Source organism: Merops nubicus, unplaced genomic scaffold (genome assembly GCF_000691845.1).
Source record: "Merops nubicus isolate BGI_N331 unplaced genomic scaffold, ASM69184v1 scaffold12418, whole genome shotgun sequence".
NCBI lineage: Eukaryota > Metazoa > Chordata > Aves > Coraciiformes > Meropidae > Merops > Merops nubicus.
The window spans coordinates 33,271-53,147 of record NW_008628503.1 but is presented as its reverse complement, the minus strand read 5'-3'; the positions used below and the strand labels follow the sequence as shown (position 1 = coordinate 53,147).

The 19,877-nt window shown below is 36.5% G+C and overlaps 1 protein-coding gene across 1 annotated transcript in view; it reads right to left on the bottom strand.

The window, feature by feature from the left end:
* Positions 1–2,675: 2,675 nt before the first annotated feature.
* The window catches only part of LOC103779043 (cytosolic carboxypeptidase 6-like), a 30,483-nt gene continuing 13,281 nt past the window's right edge, over positions 2,676–19,877 (bottom strand). The window contains exon 2 of the mRNA XM_008946660.1: positions 2,676–2,953. Within this exon, the coding sequence (XP_008944908.1) occupies positions 2,748–2,953 (206 nt within the window). The 3' untranslated portion in view covers positions 2,676–2,747. The remainder of the gene's footprint in view (positions 2,954–19,877) is intronic.

The following is a 19,877-nucleotide window of genomic DNA, read 5'->3' as shown; positions in this document are numbered from 1 at the left end:
ACAGCAAAGGGACTGGAGTCCCTTCTCTGAAAACTGGGATGTTAGTGTACTCAGCACTGTCCATTCAATTTTACTTCCACATTATAAAGAAAATATTGAAGAAACTGGAAGAGGAATAATAATAATAAAACCAAGAAGTTCTGCAAGAAGCAAAACTACTAAGTGCTATGAATTTAGATTTCATGGCTGGGTTCTCTGGCGCCTTAAAAATGCAAATTCCAGTGAGTACTTTCTGCTACATGTCTCCTTTGTGGATTCCCTGATGTTTAATACAAGAAATGATCTGATACTATAGCCTTTCTGCAGGTGGGAACATAGATGGACCTCTTGCCGATCTGGTAGCCTGCTTTCCTGCAACTCACAGGAATTCCTGTCCTGTGGTATTGAAGCTGCCCAAGAGTTAGGAAGCTATTGAGGGAGAAAGAAGAAGAGAAAGATTAGCAGCTGCACAAAAGTCTAATCTAGCAAGCAGGTAGTGTGACCCCATAAGCTTTGTTTTCCTGGGAAACTAGGCTAATTATCAAAGGGCTGGAAAGATTCACTTATGGTCAAAGTCCAAAGGTCCCAAAGTGGAAAAATACTTAAAGTGCTCTATTGGATAGAGGGCTGAAAGAACCAAACATGATAGCTAGGTTGAGACACAAATGATGAGGAATGTTATAATTTACAGAAATATAAATGTTAGCCAGGGATGATGAGGATTTATTTGTTCCAAGAGGAGCTATTACTAAGCAGAAGTGCAACTGAGAATAGGGGGATTAAATAAAGGAAAGCTTTAGGCTAAAAATCGAGTGCCACTGTAAGTGAGATGACTCTGTAGAACAGTTTTGAGACACAAGAAGTGGAATCTCAATGGCTTAAGAAAATTAGAACTGGGATATAAAAAACCAGTTCTTTACCAAACAATAACGCATGGACAGTGAGATTGACAGGAACGTGTAATAGGTCTTTTTAATTTATCACTAGATTAATAACACAAAATACTGCACTAAACATATGGTAAAAACTGGACTACTGTCCCATAGTAGAACTGACATCTAAATCAGAAATGCATACAGTACAATTATGTCTTCCTAGTAATTGTACAACTTTTTTTTTTTACGCTGTGTCTTCTTTGTTCACTTTTTAGTCCATTTGTCCACTGCTGGGTGTCAATGCTTGAGCTAATTCAACAAGAGAAAAACAGAATGGGTGATTTCTAATTCGGGTAATGAAAGGTTTCTTATTTTCTTGTGATACTCATGAAATACATTTCTTTGTCAGTAAAGGCCTTAGTGTGAAATGTCAAGCAAAACTGAAGACATTCTTATAAGAAGAAAATCTTCAACCTATTTTCAAGTCCAAGTAAACAAAGTTGTTTAAGAATCTGAAGTTGAAGGAAAAGAAATAAGAAGGAAACAATACAGAGAACACATTAAACTAATAAAAGTAGCTACTTCTTTTGAGTCCTCAACGGCTGAAACCAGATCTAGGATACAGAAATGCATCGATCTGCCCTCCTCCCACATCACCTATATGATAAGTGAAAAATATGTTTTACAGGTAATTTATATGGAGTTATTAAAATATCTACTTTTACACATAAAGTGACCACAGTGTATTAGTTCAACATTTTTAAGCAATACTGAATGGCATGAGTTTCCTTGTTATTATTTTCTAGTAAAAGATAAAAGAAAATAATCAAAATGCACAAACCAGATTACACAGTATGTTTGATGTAGCAATTTCTAACATTCATTTAATATAGCTGAGCTGCAATGACTAACGCTGCCCATGTCCACCAGTACAAAGACCTAAAAAAGGTTCCAGACTAGATTACATTCGTGCAGGTCTCATTTTAACGGAAATTGGAGAGATGAAAAAATGATTATAGGAACACACATTATAAAAGCAGACCTCACAAGTCAAACTTAATAGTGAAACCATTTTCTTTCATGTAGACAACCATGAAAACAAATATCCTGTAAGCACTAGATATATATTGTATCTCTCTACCAGATCTCTTTGCCTCCTTGAGACAGATTCCCATTCATCTCATGACTATATAATTTGATCATAGTTGAGTAAGGCACAGCAGGGGAAAGGGTCTGTCTGATAAAGTATCAGGCTCCAGGAAGATAGATAAACAATTTCATGATTTCTAGTTGTAACAGGAATGGTACAGTGGTGGATATTAAGATATTAGGCTCACAGGAATACAAATACCAACCTTCTTCAGTTTTTTCTCTTACTAAATATGTTCTTCTTCCATTAAGTGAAAAAGACAGTCTGCTTATGATAAACTGAGACAGAACACCAGAATAAAATGGAATGTACGTGTGAGAAGTGGAATTAAATCCTTTTTGGTTTGTCAATGTGAAAGTTATTACATAATTTCTGGCTTAGTTTACAATAAGTGAACAAACAGAGCAAGGAATTCTCTTTCTCATGGGGTATTTTCACTGAAAAGAATCATTATTTAAAAGTAGGTGAAATGGATGCCTCTAAAGTTGTTTCACATTTAAACCTCCTCTTTCACAAAGGACACACTGGCAGGCAACTCCTTCTCTATTACAAGTCACTAGAGGCTGCCTGCTTGCAATGCTACCTCATTGTTCTACATGTATTAAATGAAGGCTTGAGTGATAGTATTTGAACAGCTAAGATGAACTTCTTTTTCATATATTAACACAACCTGCTTTTAATTTCAAAAATTCAAAGGAGAAATATATATTTTACAGCAAATGTTTAGTTACAAACCCCAGATCTCATCTTCTTTGTTTAATGAAATATATTCTGGAATAAGCAATCTTTAAAGCTATCATACTACGTAATTTAGTATCACTTACCTGTGATTCTTTTACATTTTCAACAGTGAAGTTGAACCAAACTCGAAAGCGTGGGTTACAGGTATCTGGTCTAATGAACAGGTCATACTCAAACTCTGTGATGTGATCCACCCGTCCAAGGTTACCTACCAAGAATATATGAAAAGAATGCATTTCACTGTACGGCTGATAAACTCTCCAGAAACTGCCCTCAGAAAAGTTTTTAAAACCTCTACCTCTGTTGGCTAAAATATATAAGTTTAATAACCCTTAAAACAGTAGAGAATTATTTCTAAAAGGCTTAATCATAGTCACAAAACAAAGTACATAGCAGTAAGCTACATGACTATAGATATACCGAAAAGAAGACGAGTCAAAAGCTGTCTCAATACTCTCTTATTACCACTTGCAGCCACTATCACCTCCATCCAAAGAGACAGAACTGTTACGATTTCACCTCAGCTTTTTTCTGGTGAATTTCATGGAATAATATTTTTAAATATAGTCAGAGCTACATTGTCCCCTATGGCATTATTCAGCAAGCAACCACACTGGCTATAGAAATTAAGTTCAGCACTGGGAAAACTTGCTAAGTGCTTTTAAACTGCTAAATTGGCATTTTTCCTTTGAAGTGTGCCAAGATTTTTAAAGGCAGGGTTTAGACTGTCCATTTCATTTATACACTACAAAAATCTGACTTCATATTTCCTGATCCAGTCCAAGCCCCATCTCATCCAGTCTTGTTAGACAGGGCCATGCTCTAGCTCACAGGCTAAATTATACTTCTTTTTAAAAATAACATTGTAAGATGAGCTGGTTTTATGGTTTCAAATATATTTTGGGGGGTTGCATTTTTATATTAGATATATACTGTTGGGTTCAAATAGTTATTTATAACACTATTTGAGCTAAACAATTCCCTCCTCAGCAAGTCCTATTTCAGTCAAGGAGACTGTTCATTGGTAATAAGCTACTCAGTATGAACACATGTAGCAAAATTTGGCTGTTCCGTGGAAGAAAAGAAGCAAGAAAAAACATGTTTCAACTCTCTTCACCAATATATTTGCAGAATTTCCTCCTTATCCTAAATTGTTTCTGGCTTCACTAATTGAACATTTTTAATCTTCTCTATTTTTAATGTTATCCTCTAGTTTCCTATCCACGTTCTTCTTTACAGAAGAAAATTCTCTTCGCTGATTCCCCTTGCAGAAAACCACTTCATGCTAACAATCTGTTCCTAAACGCTTGACTGAAGGATACATTTGGCATACGAAATATTTGGGGGGGAGGAAAAAAAAAAACAAACACAGAAACATACCAAAAAAAAAATGAAAAAACACCAGCTGGAATACCTTTGTGCAGCTGGAATACCTTTGCCAAATATAAATGATGTCATCTGCTGTACCGAGCACCCCTGCCCGGGTGCCGGGGCGGCAGCGGCAGGGCCAAGCTCTGAGGGGAGGCCGAGGCCAGTCCCAGACTGGTCACGGCCGGTTCCCACCGGCCCCACAACGGCCCCTGCTCGGGGCACAGCCCTGCCCCGCAGCCAAGGTGGCAACACCGTGGAAGTGCCTTTAAGGAAGGGCAAATACAGCATGCAGACACTGCTGGGGAGGAGTCCGGGGTTCCAAGGGGAACCAACACTCGAAGAGGACGAGGGGGAGGAGGGAAGGGAGTGGTGCGCCAGGCGTCAAGGCAGGCTCCCCGTGTCCTGTGGGGAGAGGCTGGAGCAGGTGCATATTCCCTGAAGGACCAGTGGCCTATGGAGAACCTGCACCTGTTCCTGCTCTCCCCACAGGAAGGGCCCAGTCCAGGGCAGAAAACAGCGAGCAGCAGAGAAGCTCCATGGACCAAACGCAGCCCCCCAGCCCTTGCTCTGAGGGGGAACAAAGTTAATCCTGGGAAACAGGGAACAGTGTGGGGAAAGTGTTCTTTTAATTTCTCTTTGGTTCTTACTATCTAAACCTATTTTAATTGGTAATAAATTAGATTTTCCCCAGCTGATTCTGTTTTGCCCATGATGGCAACTGGTGAGCAAACTCCTTGTCTTTAGCTCAACCCATGAGCTTTTTCATCTTATTTTCTCCCCTCCAGTCCTGTTGAGGAGGGCAAGTAAGAGAGCGATTGGGTGGGCACTTAGCAGTTGGCCAAGGTCAACCCAGCACATCTGCCTGGCTTTAGGTAAAGTCCCTTACACATCTAAGTGCACTTCCTGCCACAGGGGTCAAACCCATCACTGTCATTCACAGCAACAGAACTCAAATCTTAACATATACTCACAATTATCTCCTATAGATTATTATCCAAGGTAAATAAGAATGATAAAAATCAAGCTATTGCATTACAATACCTTTAGATAAAAGACTTTTTTTTTTTACTGTATTTTTCATTAAATCTCATGCACATGACAACAGTATTGGGAGAGTAATATTACTTATATGTTTCAAAATTTAGGTGGCCCAAGCTGTTCAAAAGAATAGGATGGATTCCAGTTGCCTCTCAGGCCACCGTTTAAGTTCTCTCAGGACAAAACTTAATGCAGGAACATCCAGAGTCACTTCAGCCTGAGATGTGCATGTGATGCTGGTGGATCCTCAAAGACTAAGCCAGCAGGCTGGATGAGCACAGACTGTGGATTAGGTCCAGCTTGTAAACTACTAGGTGCACGTGCCTCCCAATGAACCCAGCAATTCCAGATATGGATTAAGTTATCTGTCAGCTCAGACCAGAAGTGCAAGTTGTGACTGAATTACTTCCAAATAAGGATACAGAAGCAATTAAATTTATATTTTAAGTTGAAAGATCATTAAAAAGTTGTACTGCAATGCACAGGACAATAAAATATTAAGTGAATAAATAAAAACAGAGCAAAATAAGACCTTGGTTTCTGACCTATTGCACATTTCAGCTTCTTTTTCAACTTCAAACTGAACCGAACCCTATCAGGGACAGATGGCCCACTCAGAGCTATTTTACAGAGTCCATAGGATCCCTAAACTAGCACTGGAGAATTGTACCGATGTCAGCAAAATCACTGATGGTGAAGAGCCGGTATGCTGGAACTACTCCAAGCCAATCTGCTCTGGAAAAACTATATACCTCTCTCAAACCCAGCAGAACCCTTAAAAATTTAAACATTATGTGCATGAGTCCCTGGGACTCCCAACACTGTTTTCTCCCTCAATCTGTAATACTTGATTTGAATACTCACCTCCCTCTTAATGTAGTATTTTTTTCCTTTCATGAATTCTCACTTCATTCATTTTTGCCTACAGAACTGCCTCTGACGAGGCTCCTTCACAGTACACATCAGCTGCCACAGTCACCTGCAGCCATTTGCAGTGTAGTATCATTAGTACTTTTCATTAGCACGCTAGTTCTTCTCTGTCTTCCAGATGCTAAATAGGCTGGACCTAACACTAATGCCTTCGGTAACCAATTCAACAAGTTCCTTGTGCTCAATAGACTATTGTTGGTAATACCACAGCCTTTGCTCACAATCTGTCAGCCTAATTTCAACCCACATAGCAATGCCATGAAAAAAAAAAAAAAAAAGACAGCAGTTTTGGTACAAAGAAGCCCAGAACTGTAAGAACAAAACAGTTCCTAGCTTTAACAGATCCTTTGTAGAAAGCTGATAATGCTGCTGGAAAAAAATTATTTTATTTGGTGTCCAAGAAAGGATATAAACTTTCAACATTAATCTCATAAACAAAGTTAACAATTTTACATATTGCCTTCACACTGCTGTAATCACAGGAAATAGATTTATTCTAATGAGTGACAATTTTATTCCAATACCACAAGTAACATAGGGAAATGCTTTAAAATCCATAAAACAGAATTAAAACATCAATGACGCTATTCCATTTAGCCATTATACCATTTTAATATTTTAACACAGAGAAATAGTTTTTTTCTTAAGTGCAAACAACTTCTAAATTGCTTTTATTTTTTAATAGTTCTACAAGGTTCCTTAAAATTTCTCTTTCGTTGTTAAATATATAGCAAGAGAGAAAACTGTTTAGTGGAAGGTCTGACAGTAAGTTCCTCCTTCATCACAGGGATCTATGCAGTTTCACAATACATGCACTCTGTTTTGCAGTACCTGAAGTGGACAGTTGAGTGCTGAAATGATGATAAATTTAAAAGAAACCTAGAGAGCACTAATTTTGTGTAATGCATGTACCAATAGTTTCCAGTCTTGATACAAATGCTCTAAGACCCTTCCCATGTTCAGTTTTCATTCCATGTACCTTGCTAGTCTGGTAATTTGTGGTATCAGCGAGTCTGTTCATAACCATATTGATTAAGTAATTCTTTTAAACCACAGAAAAAAGACTTACTCTACTAAAACATCAGCTTTGCTTTGGGTTCATGGCTACGTGAAACCATCACTGCTCCCTTCAGTAAATACAGAACTTGGATTTGTGAGATGACACAACATTTTTTTAAGCATGATCCCTCCATAATTTGTGATTTGCATTCTATTTGGTGGTTAACATTATAAAACATAAGATATTAATAATGTTATTTAAGGTACATGTAAAATTAATGAACTGATAGAATGATGTGATCTGCAAGGGCACAAAGCCCAACAACATTATGAACGGTAAGATCTGAACTTACTGCCATTCTAAGACATTTCTTGTTCAAATTTCTCTTTTACAGTTTGGGTGCATGTCTGGTTCTCAAATGGCTTTCTGACTATATCTTAACAGCAATAAGCATACTAGAGTAGCCAGCACTTCACAAAACGTTATGGATTTTTTTTTCTCATATGTACCCTGAAATTAGTACGTGTGGGGGTTCTATTATTCTTTTACTTTACAGAAATACTGGCATGGATCTTTTTAAACTGATGGGAAGATGTGAACAAGTCAAATTCCCAAATGTCTATAAACTGACTTTCACTTTGCCTTGGGTTTTGTTTTTAAGACATGCTCAATTTTCAGTCACAGTTCTGTTCAATACTCTTAGCATACTGAGAAAAGAGAAGACGTACTTTTCTTTAATCCTTCAATCTGAAATTCTTAATTATATTTGCTTAAATTGCTTTACAGAGTAATGTTTAGTGCAATACTCTCAAAATGTGAGTGGTGAAAGGGGTCAATAGCATGTTTCAAGTTTCTCTAAGTCAGAAAAAAACCCCAATGTTGCTATTTTATTAATCATGCAACATACACTTAGTCCTCATAAAATATTAACGTATATTGCTTCCTACATCAATAAAGTGTACTTTACACAAAGAAAGAAAGCCTGCTTAAGAAAATGCTAGCTAAACTTAGTAAGCATTCTAACAATTATCATAAAAACGCTAGAAAAGAAAATAGATATGTTAAGCAATCCCAAAATCTTCTTAAACCACACATTGTGCTTTCCTACAGAGAATTTTAAGATGAAAAATAGACCTTGAGGGTCTTAGACAAGCCTGAGGCAATATAAAGAAAAAGGTCAAACACTCTGCTAAAAAGGACCGTTATCTTCAGAACAACAACTTATCAGCCAGCTTGCAGCCCTGCTTATTTACAGTTATTGGTCCCAGAGGAAGTGCACTTCAGCGCAGGGCACGATTACTTTGTAATGAGTTTGCCAGAAATGGTAAAGGAAACTAATTTGTAACAATGTGCTGTTCCCGGCACATGAACTTTCTCAGACGCCTTTTTTTTTTGTCCAGCAATGAATAACTAACTTCAGCCTCCCTAATAAGCAGTGAAAACAGAAGTGCACTAAAAACGACTGAGTCGCAAGCATGAATGTGCTGAAATATCAGTGATTATCCCTCTCAGCTGTCCATTACAGTACTCATGATGACCACCAATTCCCCTGTGGTGGATACATAGAATGCAGGTTTCAGGGGGTGGATTTGCACATGAAAATTAACACCATTTGGAAGAAAATAGCTTGCACCTGTCACAGATTAGCAACAAAAGGTCAAATGCCTCCTTTTACACCTAGAGCACTTGCATATTGTATGCCTTGCTTATAGGAGCCTAATTCTAGTTTCTTAATTCAGAAAAGTGAGCACCATGGTGAACTGAGGAGAAAAGAATTAAATCTTGGCTAAAAGCTATCAATAAATCTATTGATCAAGATACATATGAATGGAAGTAGCTGAGGCAATCTCTGTCTCTAAAAGAGGTAGTTTTTCAAAAGAGAATTACGCAAAGTGCTCTTCTGTTTTTGTCAATATGCTGCCAGGTTTTGAAATACTATTTTTCATCCACACAATAAAAATCTTGACAAGTAAGCAATAGAAAATCACTAATACACTTGCAGCTGCATTTCAATCTATACAAATTCTTTAAACAAAACCAACCAAGGAACAGATTGGAATATACATCATTTTCACCAGTTGAACCTCAGATCAAGTCCGAGATAGCCAAACAATATTAATCTATATTTTCATGCAACTCTCTATTTCACAAAATAAGGTGAAATGTAGAATATGGAATACCCTGACTGGAATTCATCCTTAGAGATCACAAAACACATTAAGATGATGATGCAAAGAAATTTTATTGATACATTCTAAATGGAACAGGAACTACATGGACTGAGATATCTAAAAACTTCTCTTGAGTGAAAGATTAGATGTCTTCTGAAAGGAGTGCATCTAAGAATATCAGCTGTAAATTCCCACTGGCTTTATGCTCTTTGTCTGTGAAAAGAATTTACAAAAATTAGTTTGGTGAGAAGTCCTAAATAACTTCTAAGTAGCATCTGATTTTTAAATAGGAAAAAAATCTCATGAAATAGTGATGATCTCCGAAAACCTGTGATTGATTTTGTGTCATCTCCAGGAATGCTGCACAAAGCATAGATCAAATCAAGATTCCTGAAACTGCAAAGCAAATTATTTGAATAAAAAGACAATACCATTAAAAAAAAAAATAGCCTGTACAACACCTGGTAAATTAAAGTACATTTTAAATTATTAAAATTGCACATATTAAGCTCTGTAATACAAAGTAATATCTGCACTGCTATAATTAAATCAGCATTTTGGAAAAAAATCCTCAATACTCGTCAAAAACATAGTATTCTTTTAAGAACTCAATCTTTCACTTAAACCAATAGCAATGCTCATGACTCAGCTTTAAGTCAAAATCCAAATCGCCTTTGAAATCTGTTCCAGACTATCAGATAGGCAAACCATTTCAAAAGTACATGGCTTGAAAAGCTGGATGCTTCAGACTTGTACTTGTAGTCCGTTTTATCCCCCCTCCTTGACTAAGTTGAAATTGCTGTGTTTCCACTGTGTTAAGTTTTTAGCAATAGTGACATCCCAAAGATCAATGACACCCACAAATCAGTAGCTTCTGTGAAAAGTATTGTATGGGAACAATGACTATCTTAATTCTCAGCAGCAGTTGGTACAAGGCCAGCTCCCATCACTGGAAAGGGCAGACCGAGATGTACACATTAATGCATAACTTAGAGAGGCTCTGCAAGTCTAAGGGAGCTTTTATTGTAATTAGACAATGTGATAAAACCTTATTGTGACTGACAGCACATGAAAACTCAGCTTTTATGCTTTTCTTGTTTATCTGTGAATATAGCATTAAAATAAATTTTATTGATCTTTTGAGTACATAAGATTTATGGGTCTCCATTTGTTTGTTTGTATCAAATGATTCAGCAACAATATGGAGAAGAACAATGAACCCAAAACTTATAAATGTTCTTATCCTTTCCAACTGTCCTATTTCTTTTGGTTCAACAATATTGATTACAATAGTGTTGCTCCTAATTCATAACAATGAAAGTATGATCTGATTTTCCACAGCTTTTCAGGACCGCAGTCTTAGTTCCACTTTTTCCAATATTTTTTCTCACATGATGTAAGGAAGGTGCACTAGACCCCTTTCCTAAGGACATTCTGTCCATAGTATCTGGGATCACAGTTACTGTTTCTCAGTGGTCTCAAACAACTGTAATGAGCAGACCTATACTGCCTTTGTATTGAGTTAAATTGCAGAAATATTAACAAACTGTGTGGACTAGACTAAAACACCCACAGGAGTTTTATAAATGAGAATTTTTATCTGAATAGGAGTCTGAGTAGGAGGCAGAATTTGTCACCTAGAGCAGCCAATCTGAATCATTAGAAGAAAGTTGTGGGACTGGTCTATGAATGAACTGAAAAAGGAATGAGACCATTTTTAAGCAAGCCAAAGAATTGTCTTCCACACAGAGAACTAAAAGAATTGGAAACCTTTAAGAAAAAAAGGACTGACTTGAAAAGGAAAGAGACATAAACCAGCTTAGATATGTTTTATCCATTGAATATAAACAACAATGTAAACAACAGAAAGGGAAGGGGGGGAAGTAGGGGGGGGCATGGGACAGAACACAGACACAAGTCATACAATGCTCTGATTTACTTTCTTCTACTAAAAACAGTTACAAAAAGATTTCCATATTTTAGTGGTTTGGACAGTGACACCAATGGATAGTTTTAGGATAAGTTCTTTTCAGAAAAAAACTTTTCTTGGTCACCAGTGTTCTAATGATGTCTGAGTGAGGGGGGAGGGAGACTACAGGGATTAAGTTTTACTAAGTAGTATTTTTGAGGCTCCTCCTGCAATGAGGATGCTATTACAGGTTTCACAATACAAATAATTTTAAAGTTCTAGCATTTGCTAATCCCAAAGGGTACCTACTTACATCACTTGCAACTTGCCTTTAAAGATAACCTAGAAGAGTAAACAATACCATTTAGAAAGACAACACAAGAAAATAGGATAACAAGAATATTTTCCGTCTCTTTATGTTCATTAAAAAAAAAGCAGTCTTAATGGTGATCCCAGTTTGGAGCACAATGAAAACCAGCAACAAGTAATCCTGAAGATTTAGTGATCATCATTGTTCAAAAACCACCATAAGCAAAACAGCACAATATACAAGCCCAATATACAATAAATATCATTATGTATACATTAGATATGTATAAAGAAATTATACAATAAAATCTTGTTGAAGGAATTCAATAGTTTTGATCAAATGAGATTGATATTTAATCACTTGCATCCAAAGAACCTTATTTCAAAACTGCCCTTATCAATAAATGCTGATGCTTTCCACCAAAGGACCTAAAAACCTGCAGCTGTGAAGAACAAAATGTCAATGTCCACTATGTAAGCAAATTGTAAAGGATGGATAAAACAGAGCCAGTCTCTCGACTCCTTCTCCCACATCTGTGAGATTCTTATGAGTCACAAAAGTAGCAGTAGAGCCCAAGACAGCAGCATAAATTCTTCAGATACAGTTACAAAATCAGCTAAATACCAAAACTGGCAGCAGTAAAGTGGCAATGCATCAACTCAACAGCTAGTGTCAAGAACACTTACAAATCAGAGGCCCATGCCCCAAGATGGCCACTGCACACCCACCATACCACAACCACCAAATCCACAGAAAAACTGGAAGCTACTGATTTCTCTCCTCCTCCTTTATCAGTTCCCCAAAGGCTTCCAATGACAGATGGGCAGTTATTTATCCGTGGCAGTGAACCTTTGTTAAAGGAAAATCAGAGTACAAAGAGGTTTGGTATTAGTGTCACGAAACTCATCTCTCTTTAACAAAGCCTGTGCTATCAAAATGGGTATCTCAGGAGTGCGTACATATCACATCTTTCAGAGCAAAGCTCTTAAAGGAAAAGCATTTGGGGAAATTTCTGTTTGGAAGGCACTTAGCATATAATGGGTGCTATCCTAAATAAATAATTAATAAGTTAATAAATAAATTATAACAACGTCTGCAGCCTTAACCATGGAAGCAACCACCAAGGCGTACCAGGGAATATTAAACTCCTGTACCACAGTGGGATGTACCATTACCAGTACAGACAGGGAGAAACATATCTAACGACGTTGTTAGGGACTGATGCTCAGTCTACAGCACTGAAATCTATAGCTGTCTATAGCCTCTAAAACATTCCCATATGTCCCTGCTGCCTGTGTGCAAGCAACACATTACAAACAGTTAAAAATGTTTAAAGCTGCATATTCTTTATACGTAAGTACATGGCATTAGCCCTACTTATGTAACGCTTTCTACTCAATATAGTCTTCATTTTGCAAAGACCCTGTGAATTCTCATCATGCAAAAGGCAAAACAGCTCTTTCCTCCGACAAGTGAGGGTACTTCTGTTAATTTATTACCTTACGGTGATGCTGTAATTCTGCATTTGGCCTAGTTTGGTGCCAGATACACAGAACCACCATTTTTCTAGGGGAATCCTTCCATAGTATAATTAGAAACTGGCATTTGAGGAAAATTAATTGATGGAAACCTCAATCAGTCTGGAGATTTATAGTTAAATTATATTCTCAAGGACCTCTACAAAGTCACCAGAGCTGTAAATAAAGGCTCCAGCTACTGTCTTCTAAAAGAGTCTTGCTTTTTGAGATGGATCCTGAAGAACAACTTAAACTACAGAATTACTGATTTTATAGCTAATTTTTTTCTTTCTGTATCTTATACAAAAATTTCCTTGATCAATGATCTACTGTAAGGATAGACTTTCAGTACAAATACTGGATCCAAACAGTCTTATTTTAGTTTATTATGAAACTGAATTTGGCTCTCTATGCCATTATCAAACTAGTCACAAGAACAGTTTGGGGGCTATGAATGTTATTCTCATTCAATACATTAATCCCATTATTTCATTGCCTAGAAGTAAAATCCTATAATCTCCATGAAAAAATTTACAGACAGTTTCATGCAGTCTAGGTACATTTTAAGCCATTTCATCAGATTAGACCGATACTCAACTTCATTGTTCACCTACTCCTCTGCTGCAGTTCCTAGTCTGAGGTACTTTTGCAGAACAAGGTGATTTCCGTAGTTCTCTTTATTATACAGCATTTTGATCCTTTTGTAGGTAATGGAATTTGTTCCTGTATTTTCACTTATATAATTTTCCAACTCCTATGCCTTGCAATTTTCCTTTCCTCCAGTCACCAGCCTGTTCTAGAAGCCCTCTTTGACTTCCAGTCTTACCAATAATTGTGAAATAGCACTACCTTTACTCCAATGAACTATATGTAATTACATAGTATCAAGGAACTACAATATATTGGTTTGTTTTTATGAAACTGATAGCATTTACACCAGACCTTCTTAACAGTACCCACATGAATATAACAGGGAACCGCTTATTCTCATTTATCTTTGTTTACTTAAAGCTTAAATTAGACCTTAAAAAACTATGTTGCTGATGTTATTTCTTCAATCAGAAGTGATAATTTAAATATTGACATTTTAGATGGCACCAACATGGTTTTCTCTTCTGCTAAAGCTAGAATATTTTATTATAGCTGAATGTCTGCCTTTTGGGTTTGGTGGTTGCTTTGTTGGGGATTTTTTGGTGTTGTTTTGTTTTGTTTTGTTTTTTTTTTTCATTTTGCCAAATCCAAAAGCATTTCCTTTTATTTCAAAGTATTTCTATGTTTGTAGTAAATTAAACATTAATCTCTCTCTGCAGATGTCAAGTGATATTTAAATGTTTTTTCTGGTAGATAAATTATTATTAATATTAATGCAATAAAATCATAGCTCTTTGTCCTTTCTTTGATATTTAAGAAAAAATTAAGAATGTCAAAACAGTTCTGCAAAAAAAAGAAAATTCATTGGTCTACCATCCGCTCTTCATTAACCTGAGAGGTAAAAAATTACTGATCTTGTGAGACAATGTGTTTATAGAATCAGAAAGGGGTGAAAATGAATTACTCTATCAGTGGTAGAGTGTGTATCACTTCAATGTGAAAATGCCTTGTTAAAGTTCATTTTAATTTAAAGCCCCCTTTTTGTCATTCAAAAAGCTTTAGCACAATGAAAGAGTCTTTGTCACTTTCATAATTAGCCCCTCTCGCACCAAATGAGAATAAAATCTGATCAGAAGTCCACACAGGCAAGGTCATAAATCAAACAGAAAAGCTCCACAAACAGTCCTGTAAGATGTCCAAAGGCACACACAGCTTCGAATGAAAGTGCTGTAGTCAGGATCCACTCCCAGACAGAGCACAAAAAAGCCCAAATAATATCCGTTTGACAGGCAGAATTTATCTCCATATTCTGTAGCCCTATAAACACATTTTGCTGTTTAGATACAAAAGCAATTTCAGCTGCAAGGACAATTCAGGAAAGCAAACAGCTGTTAAAGTACTACTACTATTACCCTTTGCCAACCAAAGGCAAATTAATTTAACTTAATGCTCTCACTTCAAACTGTGGTGGTAAAAGAAAAAAAAAATATAAAATCCATACATGATGATTGTCATAAAGCAGGAACAAAAATTGTATTAACAGATAAAACTCCTCAGGAAACCAAGTTTAATTTTATATATATATAAGTGAGTACACTGCTCAGCTCAAGTGTAAACTGGAATTTATTCAATGTATTTTCATTTTCAGATGAAAGTAAAAAGATATTTTGATAGATGTAATAAAATTCTCAACCTTGGACAGTTATGGTGAGAGTGACAGCACATCACTCTCTCTACTCAGGGTTCATCATAATACCAACAGGAATCCAAGCCATCAACATCTTATTTTACTCCCCATGTTAACACAAAGTGAGGATTTCATCAGCAAATGATGCCTAAAACATGGGGGGAGAGGAGGGCAAGGGAAGGGCAAGGCAAGAACTCGAGAGGAAGACCACTGTAAACAGGGAGTCAGCAATGAAAATACGTATCCTAGAACAGATCTACTTCTTACAATTCAATCTGCTATGTTAATGATAAAAGCAGGGGGGGGTTACTATATAATAAACTAGATTAATTGGCTTTTAAATAAAGAAAACTCAAAATGTCTAAGCAAGAAGGAATAAAAATCAAACCAGATCTCCCCTGCCCACTGTGCCTTTGCAAGCAGGCACTGTTCCCACAATTGCCTTTTGTTTCCTACTCAGTGAACTTGCTAGAATTGTAAAAAAAAAAAAAAAAAAAAAAAGTCTAGACAGCCTCCACTGGGTCTCCAGGAAAATACTGTCACCTCTATGGCTAACTCTGTAGCTATTCCTTGTATTTCTCAACAGTTTCTCATTCTCCCTGCTTGTTGCACCCTCATCTGCTGTCCATGGCACTGTGCTCTACAAGCACCTCACTTCTGAGCAGGCTCAGCAGCTCTCAGTGGCAGGTGAAATCTCCCCTCCCTCTAGACAGTTCCACTTTGCTCTCTCATTCCCCTTTTGACAGGGGAATGAAACAAATAATATCTGTTTCAATGAGTTTTAACAGAAAACTTCAACATCACCAAATCAACACTGTAAGAGACACCTCCAAATTTCCCTCTCTGATTCTCCTTAACATCTGCTTCTCACATACTCTGCATACACTTGGGTACAATTCAAGTGCCATAGTCAATCAACTCGTAAAACCAGGTAGATCCTTCTCAGCATACCCTTAGTATTCAGCTCCTCCACACCTCATGAAAAGGAGATAGGATACTAAAGGAAAGTCTTTGTAACTAAGAATTTCCGATCTTCCCTTTTCCTCCATGCCAACAAAATCTACCCTCTCTTTTCCTGTTACCTTTCACCTTTATCTTCAACACACAATCCCAGAGGAAACCATGACTTTAAAAGCCCTATGAAATATGACTATTAAGTCCCATTTCTTCCTAAGCAAATGCTGCCACTACAGTGGAAAAAAAACTCATCACCTCTGCCAGCTGGGTCTCAACACAACCGAAGCCTTTCCAACTGTCAAAACAGGGAATTACTACAACTGAAACATGCTGAAGAAACAGCTCTTTAATTGCAGCTATATTAGCAGGCAATTAATAGGAGCCAGAGAATCCAGAGGGGGCTGGAAGGGTATGAGACAGGGAGACCAGAGGAGGACTACATCCACGAAACAGGGGCAAGTAAGCTCTTCCTAGATACACTAATAAGAAGCTCAGAGCTGCTAGAAGAGGAAGTGTAGCCTCATAATTGACAGGCCTGTTCTCGGCTTCTGAGTCTTTCCATCTTACTGCAGGTCTGATCTCTATCCATCTGCTAAGAAAGACAGATAGCATTTGTTCTTAGAGATCTCAGTTTGTTCCTAAGAAGGAGGCACATTATCATAACCCTTTAGTAGGTCTTCAGCTGAGATGCCCTGATATTTGTGACATTTACTCTGCATTAAGAAAGAAATCCATAACACAAAAGCTGGCCAATTTTCCTCCTATTACCTAGGTCTATATATAGGCTGAAGTGGAAAGTATAGTCAGAGGCATATTTAAGTCAATACACTATTTGCAAAACCTTGGCTGGTGAGCTAAGTGGGAGGTCTGGACTATATAAAGGCACAGTTTTGAAAGATGCTCCAATGCTAATAGACAAAGCCAATCATCAGATGCAGACTTTTTCTGCTCTTCCAGTAATTCTTTGAACATCCAGAAGTTTCTAGCCTATCAAGATGCCCAGTTAAGCTTGATTTAGGATTCTAATTACATGGATTAATTTTTCTTTTATTTGTCTGTATATCCAAGTTTATTTGGTCCATGTTTGGTATGACCACAGTCTTCAAAAAAAAAAAAAGTTTTTAAAAAATGTAGAGTCTCAAAACAGACTTCTTACAAGTATTTTTAAAGCAATCAGTACCTAAATCACAATACAATGACTATTGAGCTGTATTATTGTTTCTCGTGGACATGAGGTGACCTTGGACAATTATAAAGTTCAAATGTTGCTTTTGTCTTCAAAAGCAGTGGCATACACACATATTTAGAAGTACTATTTCTATTCAAAATTAGTCTTACTGGATTTCTAAAGAGAGGTGCCACTTTACCTCTATTTATGTAAGAACCTAAAGACGGATTAAACCTTTTCAATTAAAAATAACAACAAAACCCACTACTTTTGTTATATACTGTATTGTACTTCTAATAGTACACCCTGCCAGTGAATCCATAGCAAGGTCATTTTGTACCAAAATCTAATGTTAAAAATAATTATTTGTTCTCATATAAGAAGCTGCTGGGGTATTAATATAAGTCCTTTAGCACATAAAGTATATTAACTATGAGATAAAAGGGTTAATTAAAATTGTTTCTTTAAGTACCTCCAAGGTTAATTTCAATTTGAGCTTGAATCTATATGCATACATTCATTGTGACATACAAAAATCTCTCTATTAAATGCATTAGAAAGACTTATTACCATCATGAAATACTGTGCAAGCAGTTGCATAACAAAACAATGATCACCGTAAGAAGTAATTATTTGTGATTCCTAATTTTAATAGTTTAGCTCTAACTTTTATAATGTGTACTTCTTTCATTTAATTTGCATAGAAATAAACATATGGCTATTTAATGTAATAGTAGACAATTTTTAAATGCTACTATCAGTAGTAGAAAAAATTTTGAATAAAATATATATTAATGTCCCTAGCTCTAATCAAATAGACAGGCTTTTTCAGGAGGCACTTTTCAAAATCAGGAACTCCATTTCTTCATTTTCACATTTTTACCATACTGACATGAAAACATTACCTCTGTGGCTGAAAAATGTCTTTCACTCAAACTGCTGATGTGCAAGGAAGTCAGCAACAGAAGGACCTTCTGCTTTTGAACATCCCAGATGCATAAGAAAAATGAAAGTCCCACTGTCCACTCTAAGGATGGAAATAGTTTATAATTTAGGAATTAAAATTAAAAGGGCTTCTAATTCTGAATGAGTGGGCAGCTTCCTATAGTTCACTAGGGTGGCAGGAGTATTGTAAATATCAATTAATAAACAAAAATATTTATTTTACAAATAAGACTATAATAGGGGCTATCAAGAAACCTGAAGAATTATCAGGCATATCTTTTAAAAAACCTAATATTTTTGTAATCAGCAAATTAATTTTGTTAAGCATATACAAAGCCTCACTTGCAAAAAACAATTCTATACTCGCTGAGGGATCTGGCCCCTGCAGAACCAGGGATCAGACAGTCATATAGATATTAGTATTTTTTTCCCCCCCTTTTTCTTATTATTGTTGCATTTGTTTTCTGTTTCTTACTACTGATAAGGCCTAGAACCCAAACTGAAACAGAACCCACAAAAACAGACCTTAGCCTGAGCACAGCCAATGAACATTGTGTGGTTCAAGGTAGCACCACTCGTGTGTACATTACAATTCAATTACACTGGATGGTACTCTCATAAGAAACCAAGCCTCCTCCACGTTTCTTTGCAAAGCATTTGACATAACGATACCCAAACTGTATCAGGATATTCTTCTGCTATCATCTGGCAAACAATAATGAAAACAGAGTAATGACTGGCTAATTTTTTTTTTTTTTTTTTTTTTTTTTTGGGGGGGGGGGGGGGTTTTTTTTTGTTTTTTTTTGTGGGGGGGGGGGTGGGTTCTCTATTACCAAAAGACAAAATTATTTATTACTATGGTTGGACTTGATGATCTTTGAGGTCTTTTCCAACTTTAATGATTCTATAAGGCTAAAACATGTTAATAAAGAATATTACTAATAAATAAGTTTATTTTATTTGGTTAGATTTTCTTGGTCTTGAAATCTTTCTGCAAGATGTGAACTAATTCACAAGCTAAATCTTTCAAACGATAGCCCACAGTAAAATCACACTAGATTGCATTTATTGGCCTATACTTAATGTTCTCCACATTTTCCAATTCATATGGTTTAGAATTTTTTTTTGTTACAATATATTAGCCTACATTGGCTATTGCTATGAAGCCACATAGAAAGAATACTGAAGTCAGAAAGTTGTATTACTATCACTTGATAATTGTGATTTAGTTTGTATTATCTTTCTCACATGAATCAACAATTTGACATGTCTCCTAGTCACTGTTCTCAGCTAACAAACTTTGTTACAGTAATCTCAAAGCACACAATATTGTTTATCTCCTCATCTAGGCTAAATCAGCCCAAACTGACTAGCTTGCAAAAGACAATGTTCATTCTCCCCACTCTTCCTTTACTCAGCTGGTTCATTTTTCATCAGTCTGAGTCAGCGGAGATAACCTAACACAATTTTTCCATCAGTATTTAAGTTCTCCTGTACTGCTGAAATAATATCAGCTATTGTTACATTATATCTGAAAT